Source organism: Bos grunniens, chromosome 17 (assembly GCF_055505025.1).
Source record: "Bos grunniens cultivar Pamir isolate PY7600 chromosome 17, Bosgru_T2T1.0, whole genome shotgun sequence".
Lineage (NCBI taxonomy): Eukaryota > Metazoa > Chordata > Mammalia > Artiodactyla > Bovidae > Bos > Bos grunniens.
Genome location: NC_141181.1, coordinates 69,601,693 through 69,615,249, shown reverse-complemented (window position 1 = coordinate 69,615,249; position 13,557 = coordinate 69,601,693). Strand labels below are relative to the sequence as shown.

At 57.3% G+C, this 13,557-nt stretch overlaps 1 protein-coding gene across 2 annotated transcripts in view; it reads left to right on the top strand.

Annotated features, from left to right (window-relative positions):
* Positions 1–13,557, top strand: part of SF3A1 (splicing factor 3a subunit 1) — a 19,292-nt gene extending 5,735 nt beyond the window's left edge. Inside the window, exons 3-17 of one of the 2 annotated variants that reach the window (XM_086348695.1) lie at positions 2,901–3,108; positions 4,204–4,461; positions 5,435–5,509; positions 6,522–6,672; positions 7,040–7,233; positions 8,072–8,189; positions 8,445–8,630; positions 9,313–9,434; positions 9,534–9,779; positions 10,304–10,511; positions 11,004–11,158; positions 12,112–12,213; positions 12,327–12,398; positions 13,053–13,171; positions 13,409–13,557. In XM_086348695.1, the coding sequence (XP_086204821.1) occupies positions 2,901–3,108; positions 4,204–4,461; positions 5,435–5,509; positions 6,522–6,672; positions 7,040–7,233; positions 8,072–8,189; positions 8,445–8,630; positions 9,313–9,434; positions 9,534–9,779; positions 10,304–10,511; positions 11,004–11,158; positions 12,112–12,213; positions 12,327–12,398; positions 13,053–13,154 (2,197 nt within the window). In that variant the 3' untranslated portion in view covers positions 13,155–13,171; positions 13,409–13,557. Of the gene's footprint in view, positions 1–2,900; positions 3,109–4,203; positions 4,462–5,434; positions 5,510–6,521; positions 6,673–7,039; positions 7,234–8,071; positions 8,190–8,444; positions 8,631–9,312; positions 9,435–9,533; positions 9,780–10,303; positions 10,512–11,003; positions 11,159–12,111; positions 12,214–12,326; positions 12,399–13,052 lie in introns of both variants that reach the window. The other variant, XM_086348694.1, reaches the window with a different exon arrangement.

The following is a 13,557-nucleotide window of genomic DNA, read 5'->3' as shown; positions in this document are numbered from 1 at the left end:
TCGCCCCTGGTCTGCCGCCTGCTCCTCTCCGGAGAAGATGCGCCATGTGCGGCGTTGGCCTTCCTTGACCTGACCCACTCCTCTGTGTCTTCCTTGGAGGTTGTTCGAGCATTTCAGTTTGGCACATAAAGCTGGGAGGAAGTCTTTTCCTAGAAGAAAACTGTGTGGCACATTGCTGGCCGAAAGAGCATTTTAAAATATTTCTTAAACATTTTGCCAAACGGCTTTCCAGTCATTTTGTGCCAACCACAGAAATAAGAATTCTTTCCAAGTTCCCTTAATAATAAATTTGTACGTCCGCATCTCTAGATCTTGACTTTGACTCCTGTCTGACTCTTGGCGACCCCCTGGACTGTAGCCCACCAGGCTCCTCTGTCCACGGGATTTTCCAGGCAAGAATACTGGAGCAGGTTGCCATGCCCTACTCCAGGGGAGCTTCCCGAACCAGGGGTTGAGCCTGTGGCTCCTGCCCTGCCTCCTACGTTGCAGATGGATTCTTTACCGCTATGGCACGTGGGAAGCCCCAATTGCCTCGGAGGCGTTTCTGAAGTCTGTGGACTTGCTTTCGTTAGTGTTGCCGTGAAGGGACAGGTCAGCTTCTCGGGCTGGGTTCAAGCAAACGTGCAGGACCCTCTGCTTTACTTGTGTGGGGTTCACGTGTATTGAGTGAGTAAAATTCACCAGGCCAGTGTGGTTTTCCAAAAGGAGTTTTTTCTCTCTAGGTTTGGTTTTCCCTTCCCTGCATTTTCCTGTCAAGAAACTGAAGTGGAAATTACCCTTAAAAAGTCCCACCAGCTGGGTTGAGTCAGACTCATGTTTTTTTTTTCCTGCTGAAATCTATTCCTTATGTTAGAGAATATAATTCTAAACATAAGTGAGTGAAGTCACTCAGTCGTGTCCAACTCTTTGCGACCCTGTGGACTGTAGCCCACCAGGCAAGAATACTGGAGTGGGTTGCCATTTCCTTCTCCAGGGGATCTTCCCAACCCAGGGATCGAACCCAGGTCTCCTGCATTGCAGGCAGACGCTTTAACCTCTGAGCCACCAGGGAAGCTAATTTAAAGCAACAGAGTAGCTTGGAATAAGCATGCCTGTCCTCTCGTCATTTTATATTTCAGATCGTTACCAGATGTGAGGTTATGGCTTAGGAGTTGGTGGTAGAGAAGACAACCAGAGCCCCTTTTTTAGCAGCCCTTTGGGTGGCAGCCTTGTTTAGCCGTATTTAAGTGGACATCGACCTTGTGTGGTTCACATTATTTTACGGTGGGGGGAACCCTTCGTCCTCGAGCATGGGCTTCAGCTGGGCTAGCACACTGTCACACCCAGACCTCGCGGTGTTAGTCACACCGCCGAGTGTGACCAGAACTTGCGGAGGAGCTAGCCGGGGTGTTGATGACCGCGGCCGCCGAGGTTGCTAAGGTGGGGCACAGCATTGCCTGCACCCCGCCTCCTCTTCAGGTGACCGGGCCGGGGCGTGGAAGTCTGAGGACGGGGGGCGGACTGGCTGCCCCCAGCCTCTGGAGCCGCCCCTTGGTGTGTCTGGGGCGCTCTTGAGAGTAGGGCTCTGGCCGGAGGAGTAAGGGAGGCCCCACAGCCGTCTCCTGGCTCCCAAGTCACCTCTCCTGTTCGTAGGGCAGCCCCTTCCAGCCTTCAGAGCAGTAACAGGCCCTGGGGTGTTCAGGCCTGTGTGGTTCAATAGACTTCGGCTTCTCGTTCTCTCATCAGTTTTCTCAATACTTCAGAGTAGAGAGAGAAGGTGGTATTTAGCCATATTTTACCGTGGGAAATTGAGTCAAAGAGATGTTCAGTAACTTGGTAAGTCAGTAGTGAACCCCAAACTTGAACACATCCATATCTTGTGTCTTTAAGGTGAGTGTACTTTCTGACTGATAACGGGTATTGTGGATGTGTGACACCTTGAAATGTTACTGTTGGGACTCTATTAAAAAATCAGGGTTTCCTATACATCACGAGAGGGACGTTGAGGGTTTAAAGGCATACACACTGGGGACATAGGGTGTGTGTGGGAAACTCCTCCAGATACAGAGAGACGGGCCTCCCTGACGTCACGTCACTGTCCTGAGTGTGCTTTACGCAGCAGCTCGGATCCCGGGCCCTGGAGAGCAGTGTTTCCTGTATGAGTCCACCCAGTAGTAAAGGAGGTGATTATAGCTGTTACTTGGACAGGGTGTTAAACCCTGTTCACATTTTCTTTTTTTTTCCATCCTTGCTGGCTAGAGGCCAGCATCTCAGTTTAGTGTTAACACATCCTTGATGCCTCACAAGCACTCAGTCATCCTGCTTTTCGACTAAGAACTGCTTTCAGTCTCAGCAAACTTTGAACTGAACTTGAACCATGCCATGCTGCTTTGATTTCATTGTATTGACTCGTATGATGCCTTTTGTTAGCAAAGCCATAATGACTTCTATTTGAAGTAGTAACATATGCCTTCCTCCCCCTGTTGCCCCCTTCCCCCCGCAGCACCCCCACTGCCCACCCCCCCCAGAGCCCTCTGCAGTGCAGTGAAAGCGCGTGGAGTCCTAACCCCTAGACGCCGGGGGATTCTCATGCCTTCCTTTGAAAGTATTTTTTTCGAAGTGAATACATTTTATTAGAAGGGCGCTAGTGAGCTGGTTTTAGAGCTGGCGAGACTGGCAGAGGTGCTGCAGGAATGACGGAGGTCTGAGGCCCTGGGGTCGCTGAGGCCTGCGTGGGCTGCAGGAGGCAGGGGCGCCGGCCGCTGACACCAGGAGTCTCGGGGAGGTGACCTGCTGTGCCAAGGGAGGGGCCCGTTCGAGTGGTGGGTGGTGGCAAGAATGGGACTTGAGTGAGCCGTATTCTGGTCCAAGCACTTGAAAGGGCTGGGGTATCGATGCTTCTCTTTTTTCCCTTTTTCTAGAAATGGACCTGAATTTGAAGCGAGGATACGACAGAACGAGATCAACAACCCCAAGTTCAACTTCCTGAACCCCAACGACCCTTACCATGCCTACTACCGGCACAAGGTCAGCGAGTTCAAGGAGGGCAAGGCTCAGGAGCCCTCGGCCGCCATCCCCAAGGTCATGCAGCAGCAGCAGCAGGCCTCCCAGCAGCAGCTGCCCCAGAAGGTGGGAGCCCGCCCTGCACCTCACTGCCCTGGGGCTGGGGGAGGGAGACAATGAACTGCTGTCCACACCCCGCAGCCACACGTGCAGGAACGTGAGGCCTCTGTCTGCATCTTACAGAGGTGGATGCTGAGCCTCACACAGCAGAGGGTTGCTGACAGTTGGCGTTGGCTGAATGCCTGTCCAGCTCTGTGCTCAGAGCTTTGGCAGCCTTGTCTCACTGGTGCCTCACGGGCTGCATGAGGAGGCCAGTAAAATGACCCTTTTTCAGACGAGGACTCTGAGGCTCAGGGAAGCACAGTCTACCCATGGTCACGGAGTCAGGACCCTAAAGTCCAGGCTCCCAGTGCCTGCTCCTTGCCTGACCGTGGCGTCGGGGCAGTGCCACGGCGTGGCTTGTGGACCCCTTCTTGTGTGTCCCTCTCTCCTGTCTCACTTCCCGGGGCCCCTCTGTGTGGCCTGTCCTCATACCCTCGTAGCACTGGGGAGGACTCGGGCTGTCAGTGAGGACACATTTTGCCTGCTGTGTGGACCTGGACTGGGCCTTTCTCTTTGCTCCCTCCCGAGCCATGGTGACAAAGGCCACCCCTTGTGTTACTGTGGGAAATAAAGGTTGGAGAAGGTTCTGAGACCTTGCATTGCAATTGATTACTCCTGGTGCCTCAGGCAACCTCAGTTTCCTCATCTGTAGAAAGAATTCCCAGTACTTGTGTCCACTCCTGGTTCGTGTGGAGGTCAGATGAGGGGTCCTCTGCACATGTGTAGGGCTTCCTACATCCTCTGTCCCCCTTGGGTGGGATTTAATAAACTATCCCTGTTGGATCTTCTGCCACCCAGTTTTGGTCCTCAGTTTCAGGGCAGCAGGGGACATGCAGAGAGACACGGTTCTCACTCAGAAAGCCACTCAGGAGCTGAGGCCACCCTTGGCCGAGACATCGATGCTCTTTGAGTTGGGCTTCTCTCCCTCCACGTGCTGGGGCATGCATGTGATTAACAGAGGAGTAGAGAGCCATGCCGTCCTCTGGTGGTGTGAGCCTGCCCTGTCTCTGGAGCCAGTCCACCTCTTGCCTCTCACCTCACATTCCCTTTGCATCTTAGGTTCAAGCCCAAGTGATACAAGAGACCATTGTGCCCAAAGAGCCCCCTCCTGAGTTTGAGTTCATCGCAGACCCCCCTTCCATCTCAGCCTTCGACCTGGACGTGGTGAAGCTGACAGCTCAGTTTGTGGCCAGGAATGGGCGCCAGTTTCTGACCCAGCTGATGCAGAAAGAGCAGCGCAACTACCAGTTTGACTTCCTGCGCCCGCAGCACAGCCTCTTCAACTACTTCACGAAGCTGGTGGAGCAGTACACCAAGGTGCCTGGGCGGGGCCCCGGGGGAGAGCACGCTGTCGCCAGTGATGGCTCTCCTCCATCCTTGGACTTGAATGGCCTTGGACAGCCATTCAAGTCACCAGACCCGAGGGTTATTACAGTATCAAGTTTAAGTGAGCCCTGGGTTAACTTCCCCTAGCGGGCTGCTTCCAGGGTTAACTGCTTCCTGTTCCTTCTCCCTCAGAACCTGGGTATGGACATTTAGCACTCTAACCTGAGGGCGCTGGTGTGTCTCTGGACTCGGGAATTCCAGGAACAGATCTGTTCTTGGGGAAGGGGGACAGGGAGGGTGGAGTGGGGCTGAGCCGCTTTGCCAGTGAGGGTGGGTACGGTTGGGCCGGTTGGAAAGAGTGGCTCTTTTACACGAGGCCACCATTTGCTCTCTTAGCAAATAAGCTTTGAGTGCCAGGCGCTGTTCCAAGCTCTGGGTATGCAGCAGTGAACTGAAGACAAAAATCTCTTGTCTTTGTGGAGACTGGTCTAGCGAGGGGGCAACAACTAAGCACAGCGTTAGTGTGTGTCAGATGGTGATAAACACTGTGGATAAAATGCTACAGAGAAAGCAGGGCATGGAAGTCCAGGGAGGGGGAACCTGTGGGCTGCAGTCTTCAGCATGGTCACTGGGGATCCTGGGGGCCTGTGCAGAAGCGTAAGGGCAGATCCGCCCCGGGGTAGTCACTGCATGCAGACGGTGTGCATGGTGATCTGCTGGTGCTTTTACTTACTCCCTGCTAATCCTCGCAGCCTTTTACGTTGATAACGCCACCTTTAAGTGGCGGCGTCACCGTTTTGTAGAAGCAAACCAAGGTACGGGGGTTAAGTACCTTGCCTAGGGTCGCCTAGTCAAGTGCAGCTGAGGTTGGCCCTGTCATCCCGTGCTCTCCTCTCTCCTCCGCAGGCCGCTCTGTCCCGTGTTGTGCTGCACTGACAGGTGCTTTAACTCTTCCGTGTTTCAGATCTTGATTCCACCCAAAGGCTTATTTACCAAACTCAAGAAGGAGGCAGAGAACCCCCGAGAAGTTTTGGACCAGGTAAACTGAATTTCTTCCTTTCTTCCTTTTTAATAGTTTTGCTTATTTGTGGCTGTGCTGGGTCTTTGTTGCTTTGTGCGGGCTTCCGCTGGTTGTGGTGAGTGGGGGCTGCTCTTCAGTGCGGCGTGTGGGCTTCTCGTGTTGCGGAGCACAGGCTCTGGACACGTGGGCTTCAGGAGATAGAGCACACGGGCCCTCGAGTGCTCGGGCTTAGCTGCTCTGAGGCATGTGGAATCCTCCCAGATCAGGGTTCCAATCCATGTCCCCTGCATTGGCAGGTGTGCCACCAGGGAAGTCCTAAACTGAGTTTCTTACAACCAGTTACTGACTGCACAAGTTACAGTGTGTGGGTTCTGCTGTGTGTTTGGAAATGGTCTCTGAATCGGCCCCTTGTTATGCTCCAGGCACAGTCGTGGTGGGAAGAAGGGCATTGAGGCTGCAAAGAGCAAAGAAACCTGGGTTCTCTGGTCCCTAACTTGCCACTCTTCTCTTCTCTTCTCTTCTCTCAGTCTCCGGTTTTCTTCTTTTGCTAGAAGCCAGCTTTTGAATGGGTTCTTGGGCAACAATTGCCTTTTGAAGTCTGGTTTACAGAGTCAGGAGACCAGGCATGTTGATCTGGCTGTTCTGGGAGGCTGCTTGAAGCCTTCGGTTTTGCAGGCTGTCAGGCAGCCGCGGCTCCTGTGGGCACGTGGTTGTCACACAGACTTCCTGGGAGGGAGGAGTTTGCTCGCCACCCGCCAACTCAAGCAGAAAACTTTGAGGTTCTAACAGAGAGCTGCCCTTGGGGCCCAGACAGAGGTCTCTGGCATTCAGATTTTCATCCTGTCCAGACTCTGGGCCTGGCTGAAACCAGATGCAGATTCCATAGTCTGCTCCAGGAAGTCCCTCTGGTGGGCAGAGCAGCCTCCTGTTCTGAAGGAGACGCTGGCTCTGGTGAAGGCCCTGGAGGTGACAGCCTCCTTGGGAGCCGACCCTGATTCAGCTCAGCACTGTGCCGTTCCCCTCCCTTCAGGTGTGTTATCGCGTGGAGTGGGCCAAGTTCCAGGAGCGTGAGAGGAAGAAGGAGGAGGAGGAGAAGGAGAAGGAGCGGGTTGCCTACGCTCAGATCGACTGGCATGACTTCGTGGTGGTGGAAACAGTGGACTTCCAACCCAACGAGCAAGGTCGGTCTGTGACTCCTGTTGGCAGAGCCAGGAGCTTGGCGCCATCGTCCTGGGAGAGCGGGCCAAGCTGTCCCCGGGGATCGGGAGGATCCCGGGGAGTGGGCCAGGCTGTCCCCAGGGAGCAGGAGGATCCCGGGGAGGCTTCTGTCTCCTCCCTGTTTCCAGGAGACTTTGGTCCTCCTGCTGCCCCAGTTACACGCAGTTCAACAGATAGCATTGTGCGCGGCCCTGGGTGGGCCTCTGGGGGTGGGAGAGAGACCAGGCGGCCCCAGCCCTGAGAGCCGACGGCATGGGGCGGGCCGCCCGACAGGCCTCTGATGGGAGTGTCTGCGGAGCCCTCCCTTGACTCCTGCTCGCCCTCTGCCAGGGAACTTCCCCCCGCCCACCACCCCGGAGGAGCTGGGGGCCCGGATCCTTATTCAGGAGCGCTATGAGAAGTTTGGGGAGAGCGAGGAGGTCGAGATGGAGGTTGAGTCCGATGAGGAGGACGAGAAACAGGAGAAGGCGGAGGAGCCTCCGTCCCAGCTGGACCAGGACACTCAAGTACAAGACATGGACGAGGTGCGCTCCTGGGGGGCCTGGGGTGACTCTTTCCTGGAGCCAAGGGCAAGGGGGTGCGCTCCTCTGAGTGAGTGTGCCAGCCCCCTCTTGACGCCTGAGAGGAGGCCTGGGTCCTGAGTAAGGCGTCCCTTTTTCCAGCTCGGGCAACAAAGGTCCCTTCGTAGGCGAGGCTCCGTGAGCCGTGCCGGCTTGTTTGGTGACCGTCCTCCTCTGCCCAGAGGCCCCGCTCACTACCGCCCCCAGGCTGGCTCTCCTTAGGGAACCCTCTGTGCCGGATACTTGGATGCTTTTGAGCCTAGGCCCAAACGATCAGCAGTTTCCAGAGCTTTTCTGACTGTAGCTTGTGCTTCCTCTGGGCGCCTCTGCCCCTTCGAGCCAGGCCTCCCCGCAGGCTTAGAGTCTCCAGAGCCAAGCCACTTTCCTCCCCTCGGAAAGAATTTATGTGCAGCCTGAGAAGAAAGGCCCACGTGTCTGTGGGAATTGACTTTTTCTCTCCCTCCCAGCATTGCTCTGTGCGTGGCTCCCATTGAGCGCTGACTTGCCCCCCATGGCCCTCCCCAGCACGTTAAGTGCCGTTGGCCTCCTGGGACTGCCTGGTGCCAGCTGCTGGAAATGCCTGGGCAGAGTGTCAGCACCACAGCCCCCAGCGCTGCCATTCAAGCTGTGAGGAAGCTGCCTGGCCTGCTGCCGGCTGGCCCCGGCTGCCCAGGGAGCTTAGCATGGGGATGCTGGCCGGCAGGGGCCTCGGCTGCTTGCCACCCTGCGAGCTGCCGGGCTCGGCTGCAGGGAGATGGCTTCTCATTCCTGCTCTGAGTCACGCCACTGCCTTGCTTTTCAGGGTTCGGATGATGAAGAAGAAGGGCAGAAAGTGCCGCCACCCCCGGAGACACCCATGCCACCTCCTCTGCCCCCAACTCCAGACCAGGTTATTGTCCGGAAGGACTATGACCCAAAAGGTGGGTTCCGTTTTTCTGCCTCGTGTTTCTCAGACCTGTGTTTGTTTCCAGGATGGGGGCTTGTCATAAGGCATTGGGAGCCCCTGTGTCGTGGGCCCCACAGCAGGGCGTGGGACTTGGTCGTCTGTGGTGCCCTGGCTCAGCGCACAGGGCCTGGGAAAGCATGGCACTGCGTGGGCAGTGCAAGAATGAAGCAGCACCCTCTTAACCCAGGCTGCCACCCAGGTTCTCACTCGGCCCTCTGTTGCCTTTCAGCTTCCAAGCCTCTGCCTCCAGCCCCCGCTCCCGATGAGTATCTTGTGTCCCCCATTACTGGGGAGAAGATCCCTGCCAGCAAGATGCAGGAGCACATGCGCATTGGGCTTCTTGACCCCCGTTGGCTGGAGCAGCGGGATCGCTCCATCCGTGAGAAGCAGAGCGATGACGAGGTGTACGCGCCAGGTGAGGTGGGGTGTTCCCCACTCGGACCACACCCCTCCTTTGACTCAGCCCTAATTCACTTTGGCCCATTGGGATCTTTTAAGTTAATAGTCAACTTGCTTTAATCAAATGCAGAAAGCTTTGAGGTCAGCAGGAGCTTTTGAGGATAGGTGTGGTCTAGGAAGCTACAAAAGAACCGCCTGTTTTCTAGAAACCCTGCAGAGGCGGGCACCCGAGGTGGGTGGCGTGTGCCCGTCGGCATCCTGGAGCAGGATCTGACTGCAGCCGGGAGGGGTGCTCACTCCCAGGCCATCTTGGAGTGGAGGCTGTGGTGGCTGGAGGGCGCTGTTGGTCCCTTGATTGTGAGAAGCAGCCCTACAGGGAGGGAGCAGACTGTCCCGGAGGCTGGAGACCCCTCTTCTAGAGTCCGGGCTCTTCTCCTTGCCACGCTGCTCATGTGGCTCTGTCCTCTCAGATGCCTTTTGTTAAGTCGGGGTTGGACACGCTCCGGTTTCCAGGCCTAGTGCTCATCAGGCGGCCTTCCCCAGGCTCAGAGGGCTGGCACGAGGCACTGGGACCCACAGACAGCTGTGTCCCGTAAGAACAGCCTCCACCTGCACCGACTGAGCCGCCGTCCTGTCGGCCGGGCACCGGGTTTAGTTTTCCTCTCTGTTGCCCGCCTCTGTTGTCTGGCTCTGTCCAGGTCTGGATATCGAGAGCAGCTTGAAGCAGCTGGCCGAGCGGCGTACAGACATCTTTGGTGTGGAGGAAACGGCCATCGGTAAGAAGATCGGCGAGGAGGAGATCCAGAAGCCGGAAGAGAAGGTGCGGCTCGGTGACTGCCACCACCTTTCCTGTTGCCAGCACCCCCACTTGCGCTTAGTTCCGGGAGCCCTGACCAGTGTGGCTTCGCCTCCCGTGCAGGTGACCTGGGACGGCCACTCTGGCAGCATGGCCCGGACCCAGCAGGCCGCCCAGGCCAACATCACCCTCCAGGAGCAGATTGAGGCCATCCACAAGGCGAAGGGCCTGGTGCCGGAGGATGACACCAAAGAGAAGATCGGCCCGAGCAAGCCCAACGAGATCCCCCAGCAGCCGCCGCCGCCGTCCTCAGCCACCAACATCCCCAGCTCGGCCCCGCCCATTACGTCGGTGCCCCGGCCGCCCGCGGTTAGCCCGCAGCCACCCCGGACGGGTCCCTGGAGCTGGGTTCCCCGGGTTGGACAGTGCCGGCTCAGGGCAGCGGTCTCACAGGAGCCTGAGGGCAGAATGGGTCAAATCAAGAGAAAAGAGCCCTTTAGTTAGAAGTGGGAACCTCCAGGCTGGCCGTCCATTTGTGTGGAAGGGCTGGAACCGGGAGGGAGGCGGGTGGCGAATGTGAGAAGCAGGCTTGGGTCGGGGGCCGGGAGGACTTAAGGGGCCTTGGAGGACCGCTGGCCTGACTCCGGTGGACTGAGTCAAGGGCAGTCTCCTCAGTTTCTCTCTCAGTGGGTGGAGTCCCAAGCGGCAAGAATGTCGCCCTAGGTCTCTCTCCGTGTGGTTTGTGGTTCTGTCAGGGCCCCGTGTGAGGCTGCGCTCTTAGCCCCAGGCTATCCAACGCTGTCCCCAGAGGCTGCAGGGGGTCGGCTGCCGGCTGGTGTGCCCTGGGGTGCAGCCTCGGCTTCCCGTGACCCGCGAGTCCCTCCCGCCCGCAGATGCCGCCTCCCGTCCGCACCACAGTTGTGTCCGCAGTACCTGTCATGCCCCGGCCCCCGATGGCATCCGTGGTCCGGCTGCCCCCAGGCTCAGTGATCGCCCCCATGCCGCCGATCATCCACGCGCCCAGGATCAATGTGGTGCCCATGCCTCCCTCGGCCCCTCCTATCATGGCGCCTCGCCCACCACCCATGATTGTGCCGACAGGTCAGTGTCATGTCGTTTTCCAGGCCACTGGGTCAGTGCTACAGACCAGGCCCGGAGCAGAGCAGTGGCTGAGGGGAGCGCCAGCTGTTCGAGCTATGGCTCCAGCCCAGAGGAGAGCCTCGACTTAGCTCTGTGAGAGATTCCTGGGGTGGAGGAGGTTGGGCTCCTGGCTCTTGGGGGAGATAGGCTGATGAGGCAGACCTGGGGTATGTGCACCCAGTGGGGTCAGGCCTGAACGGGCGCTGAGGCCTGTTGGTGGCTCCTGCTCCTTCTGTTGGCCCCGCCCTTCCTCCAGTTTCCTGGTACCCGGTCTGGGCAGGCGCCCAGGTCCCCTGCTGGGGAGCTCACTGGTTGCCAGACTCAGCCAGGAGTGGTCTTTCATGCTTCTGCCTGGGAGAAGTCGGAAACCTGTGCAGTCTCCCCTCACCGTCAGCCGCCGGGGTCCTGGGCGCCTTCCTCCCACTCACGTGGCTGCTCGCTCCTGCCCTGCAGCTTTTGTGCCCGCCCCGCCCGTGGCACCTGTCCCTGCTCCAGCCCCCATGCCGCCTGTCCACCCCCCGCCTCCCATGGAAGACGAGCCTGCCTCTAAGAAACTGAAGACCGAGGACAGTCTCATGCCCGAGGAGGAGTTTCTGCGCAGAAACAAGGCATGTGACCCAGAGTTGCCCACACGTGCAGTGTCTAGACAAGTCGGGGGGACCGTCCTGCCCCCATTACATGCCTTGGCCCACCCTGTGCTGCTCCCATGGTTTTGGCTTCTGGGACCTAGGTCAGCTGCTGGAGGCCCAGGAGGCTTCTGAGGCTTCCAAGTGCCCAACATGCCTGATGTGGGGTCAGCCGCCAGCTGTCAGCGGTCCCCCTGGTGTGAACAGTCGTAGAGGCCAGCAGGGAGGCCCAGTTGCACAGGCAGCCGGGCTCCAGTATGAAGGGGGTTCAGGACACAGGAGGAAATCCTGGGGACAGTTCTTCGTTTCTTTGTGAACTTTGCCTCCAGTTGCCGCCCTCAGGAGTCTTGTAGGGATCCGGTTGGGGTATTAGGAACAAGGGCTGGGAACCTTGGCACTTCCGGGGCCTGGGGAAGCTGGCAGGCTCTAGTGAGGAGGCAGAAACAGTCCCAGCCCCACTGCCCCAGGGCATTTGAGCAGATCCTTTTTTTTTCCTTTCTGACAGTAGTTTCCATTTCTTGAGTACCTACTCAAGTGCTGGGATAGAACCACGCCTTTTACTGAAGGCTCGCAGCCTCACCAGCCAGCAGTTGTGATCAGCGGCTTCACTGAGTTGGGAACCCAGGTCTTCTGACCTCACAGTTCATGTTCTTTCCCCTGTGGTACTTCCTGAGGCTTGCAGAGCACTTTCATGTCCCTTCTTCAGCTCCAGCCTAACCATTAGGCAGGTTAGGGATCATTCTAAAGAAGAGAGATCAGTTCTTGAAAAAGGGGAGTGAGTTGTTCCATGTCACAGGTGGTGTCAGTAGTAAATCAGGCCAGAGTCCAGGAATCCTGATGGACAGGTGACATTGTCTCAAGGGCCCGGGACTAGAGAGCGTAGTTCCTGTTTGACCCAGGACTTCCCCGGCATAATGGCCACTCCTGATTTGCAGGGTCCAGTGTCCATCAAAGTCCAGGTGCCCAACATGCAGGATAAGACAGAATGGAAACTGAATGGACAGGTGCTGGTCTTCACCCTCCCCCTCACAGACCAGGTAAGAGTTGCTGCCCCCAACTGGCCTCAGGCACAGGGGCACCAAGGCCTCAGGGGGACGCTTCCTCCAGCTGACCTTAGCGAGGGGTGGCTGACCGCTCCTCCATCCCACAGGTCTCCGTCATCAAGGTGAAGATTCATGAAGCCACAGGCATGCCAGCAGGGAAACAGAAGCTGCAGTACGAGGTGAGTTGGGTGTCAGCCGCCCTTGTCCTCTGTTGTCCCAGAAGCTAAGTCATTTGTGGGATCAGGAGTGGGGAGATGCCTCGTTGTGGCCATGTAAGTCCATCCTAGAAGCCATGATGCTGGTGGCTGGTGCTGGGGCAGGTTAGTCTGACAGGGTGAGAGGCTCTGGCAGGGTCACAGCACAGTCTTGTGTGGGGTCTGGACGTCTCAGTGACATCTGGGGACAAGACTTGGGGGTGCTCTGGTAGGTTCCTGCCCCGGGGGTGGAGCCACCCCAGCGAGTGTGGCCTCAGGCAGCCCGGCTTTGTGCTCAGACACAGGTGGCGGCCCAGCCACCCTGGCACGGCCAGATGAGGGGCTGCTGCGTTCACCCTTTTTGGACTTTGACTCTGATCCCTACTCCAGGCCTCAGTTTCCTTCTCTGTAAAATGAGGCTCTTGGACTAGCTGGCCTCTCAATCTTATGATTTGAGAGTCAACATTCATAGGTTGATGAGGGCCAGATTCTTGGGAGTGTTGCACTCCCGCCCAGCGCCACTCCCGTTCCTGCCCCTCGTGCCTTCAAGCCCCTGTGTTTGCTAAGAGTGTTGGGAGCTGTGAAGCAGCTCATTGTGCTCACACTGCCCTGGGCTGAGGCACTCCTTCTATTTCCTAGGGCATTTTCATCAAGGATTCCAACTCACTGGCTTACTACAACATGGCCAACGGTGCCGTCATCCACCTGGCGCTCAAGGAGAGAGGCGGGAGGAAGAAGTAGGAGAAGCCTGCTCTCAGGTCCTGCCACTGTTGCTCTGCCTCTCCTGCCCCCACTCCCTGGCCCCGAGCCAGGAGACCCTGACTTGCACATTTGTGTCCCTCTTGCTAAGTTTGGAAATTCAAATTGGCCGGCAGAGTTCCCCACCCCCACCCCCAACATTGATCGCAGAGGGCTTTCTCAGGCTCTCTCCTCCCCAGTGGTCCCTGGAATCCCTTTGTGCTCGGGTCTTGGTTTGAGGGCATTCGTTTCTTCAGGCAGCTTGTTAGGAGACGTGAAACCAGGAATGCCCTGTAGGATGCGATCACAGCGCCAAGTGGCTCGTAGAGAGTGGCTGTCGTCATCATCGTTGATCATTTGGTATTTTGCCACGGGCTAATAAACCTCTTCAACCCTTCTTGTGAAA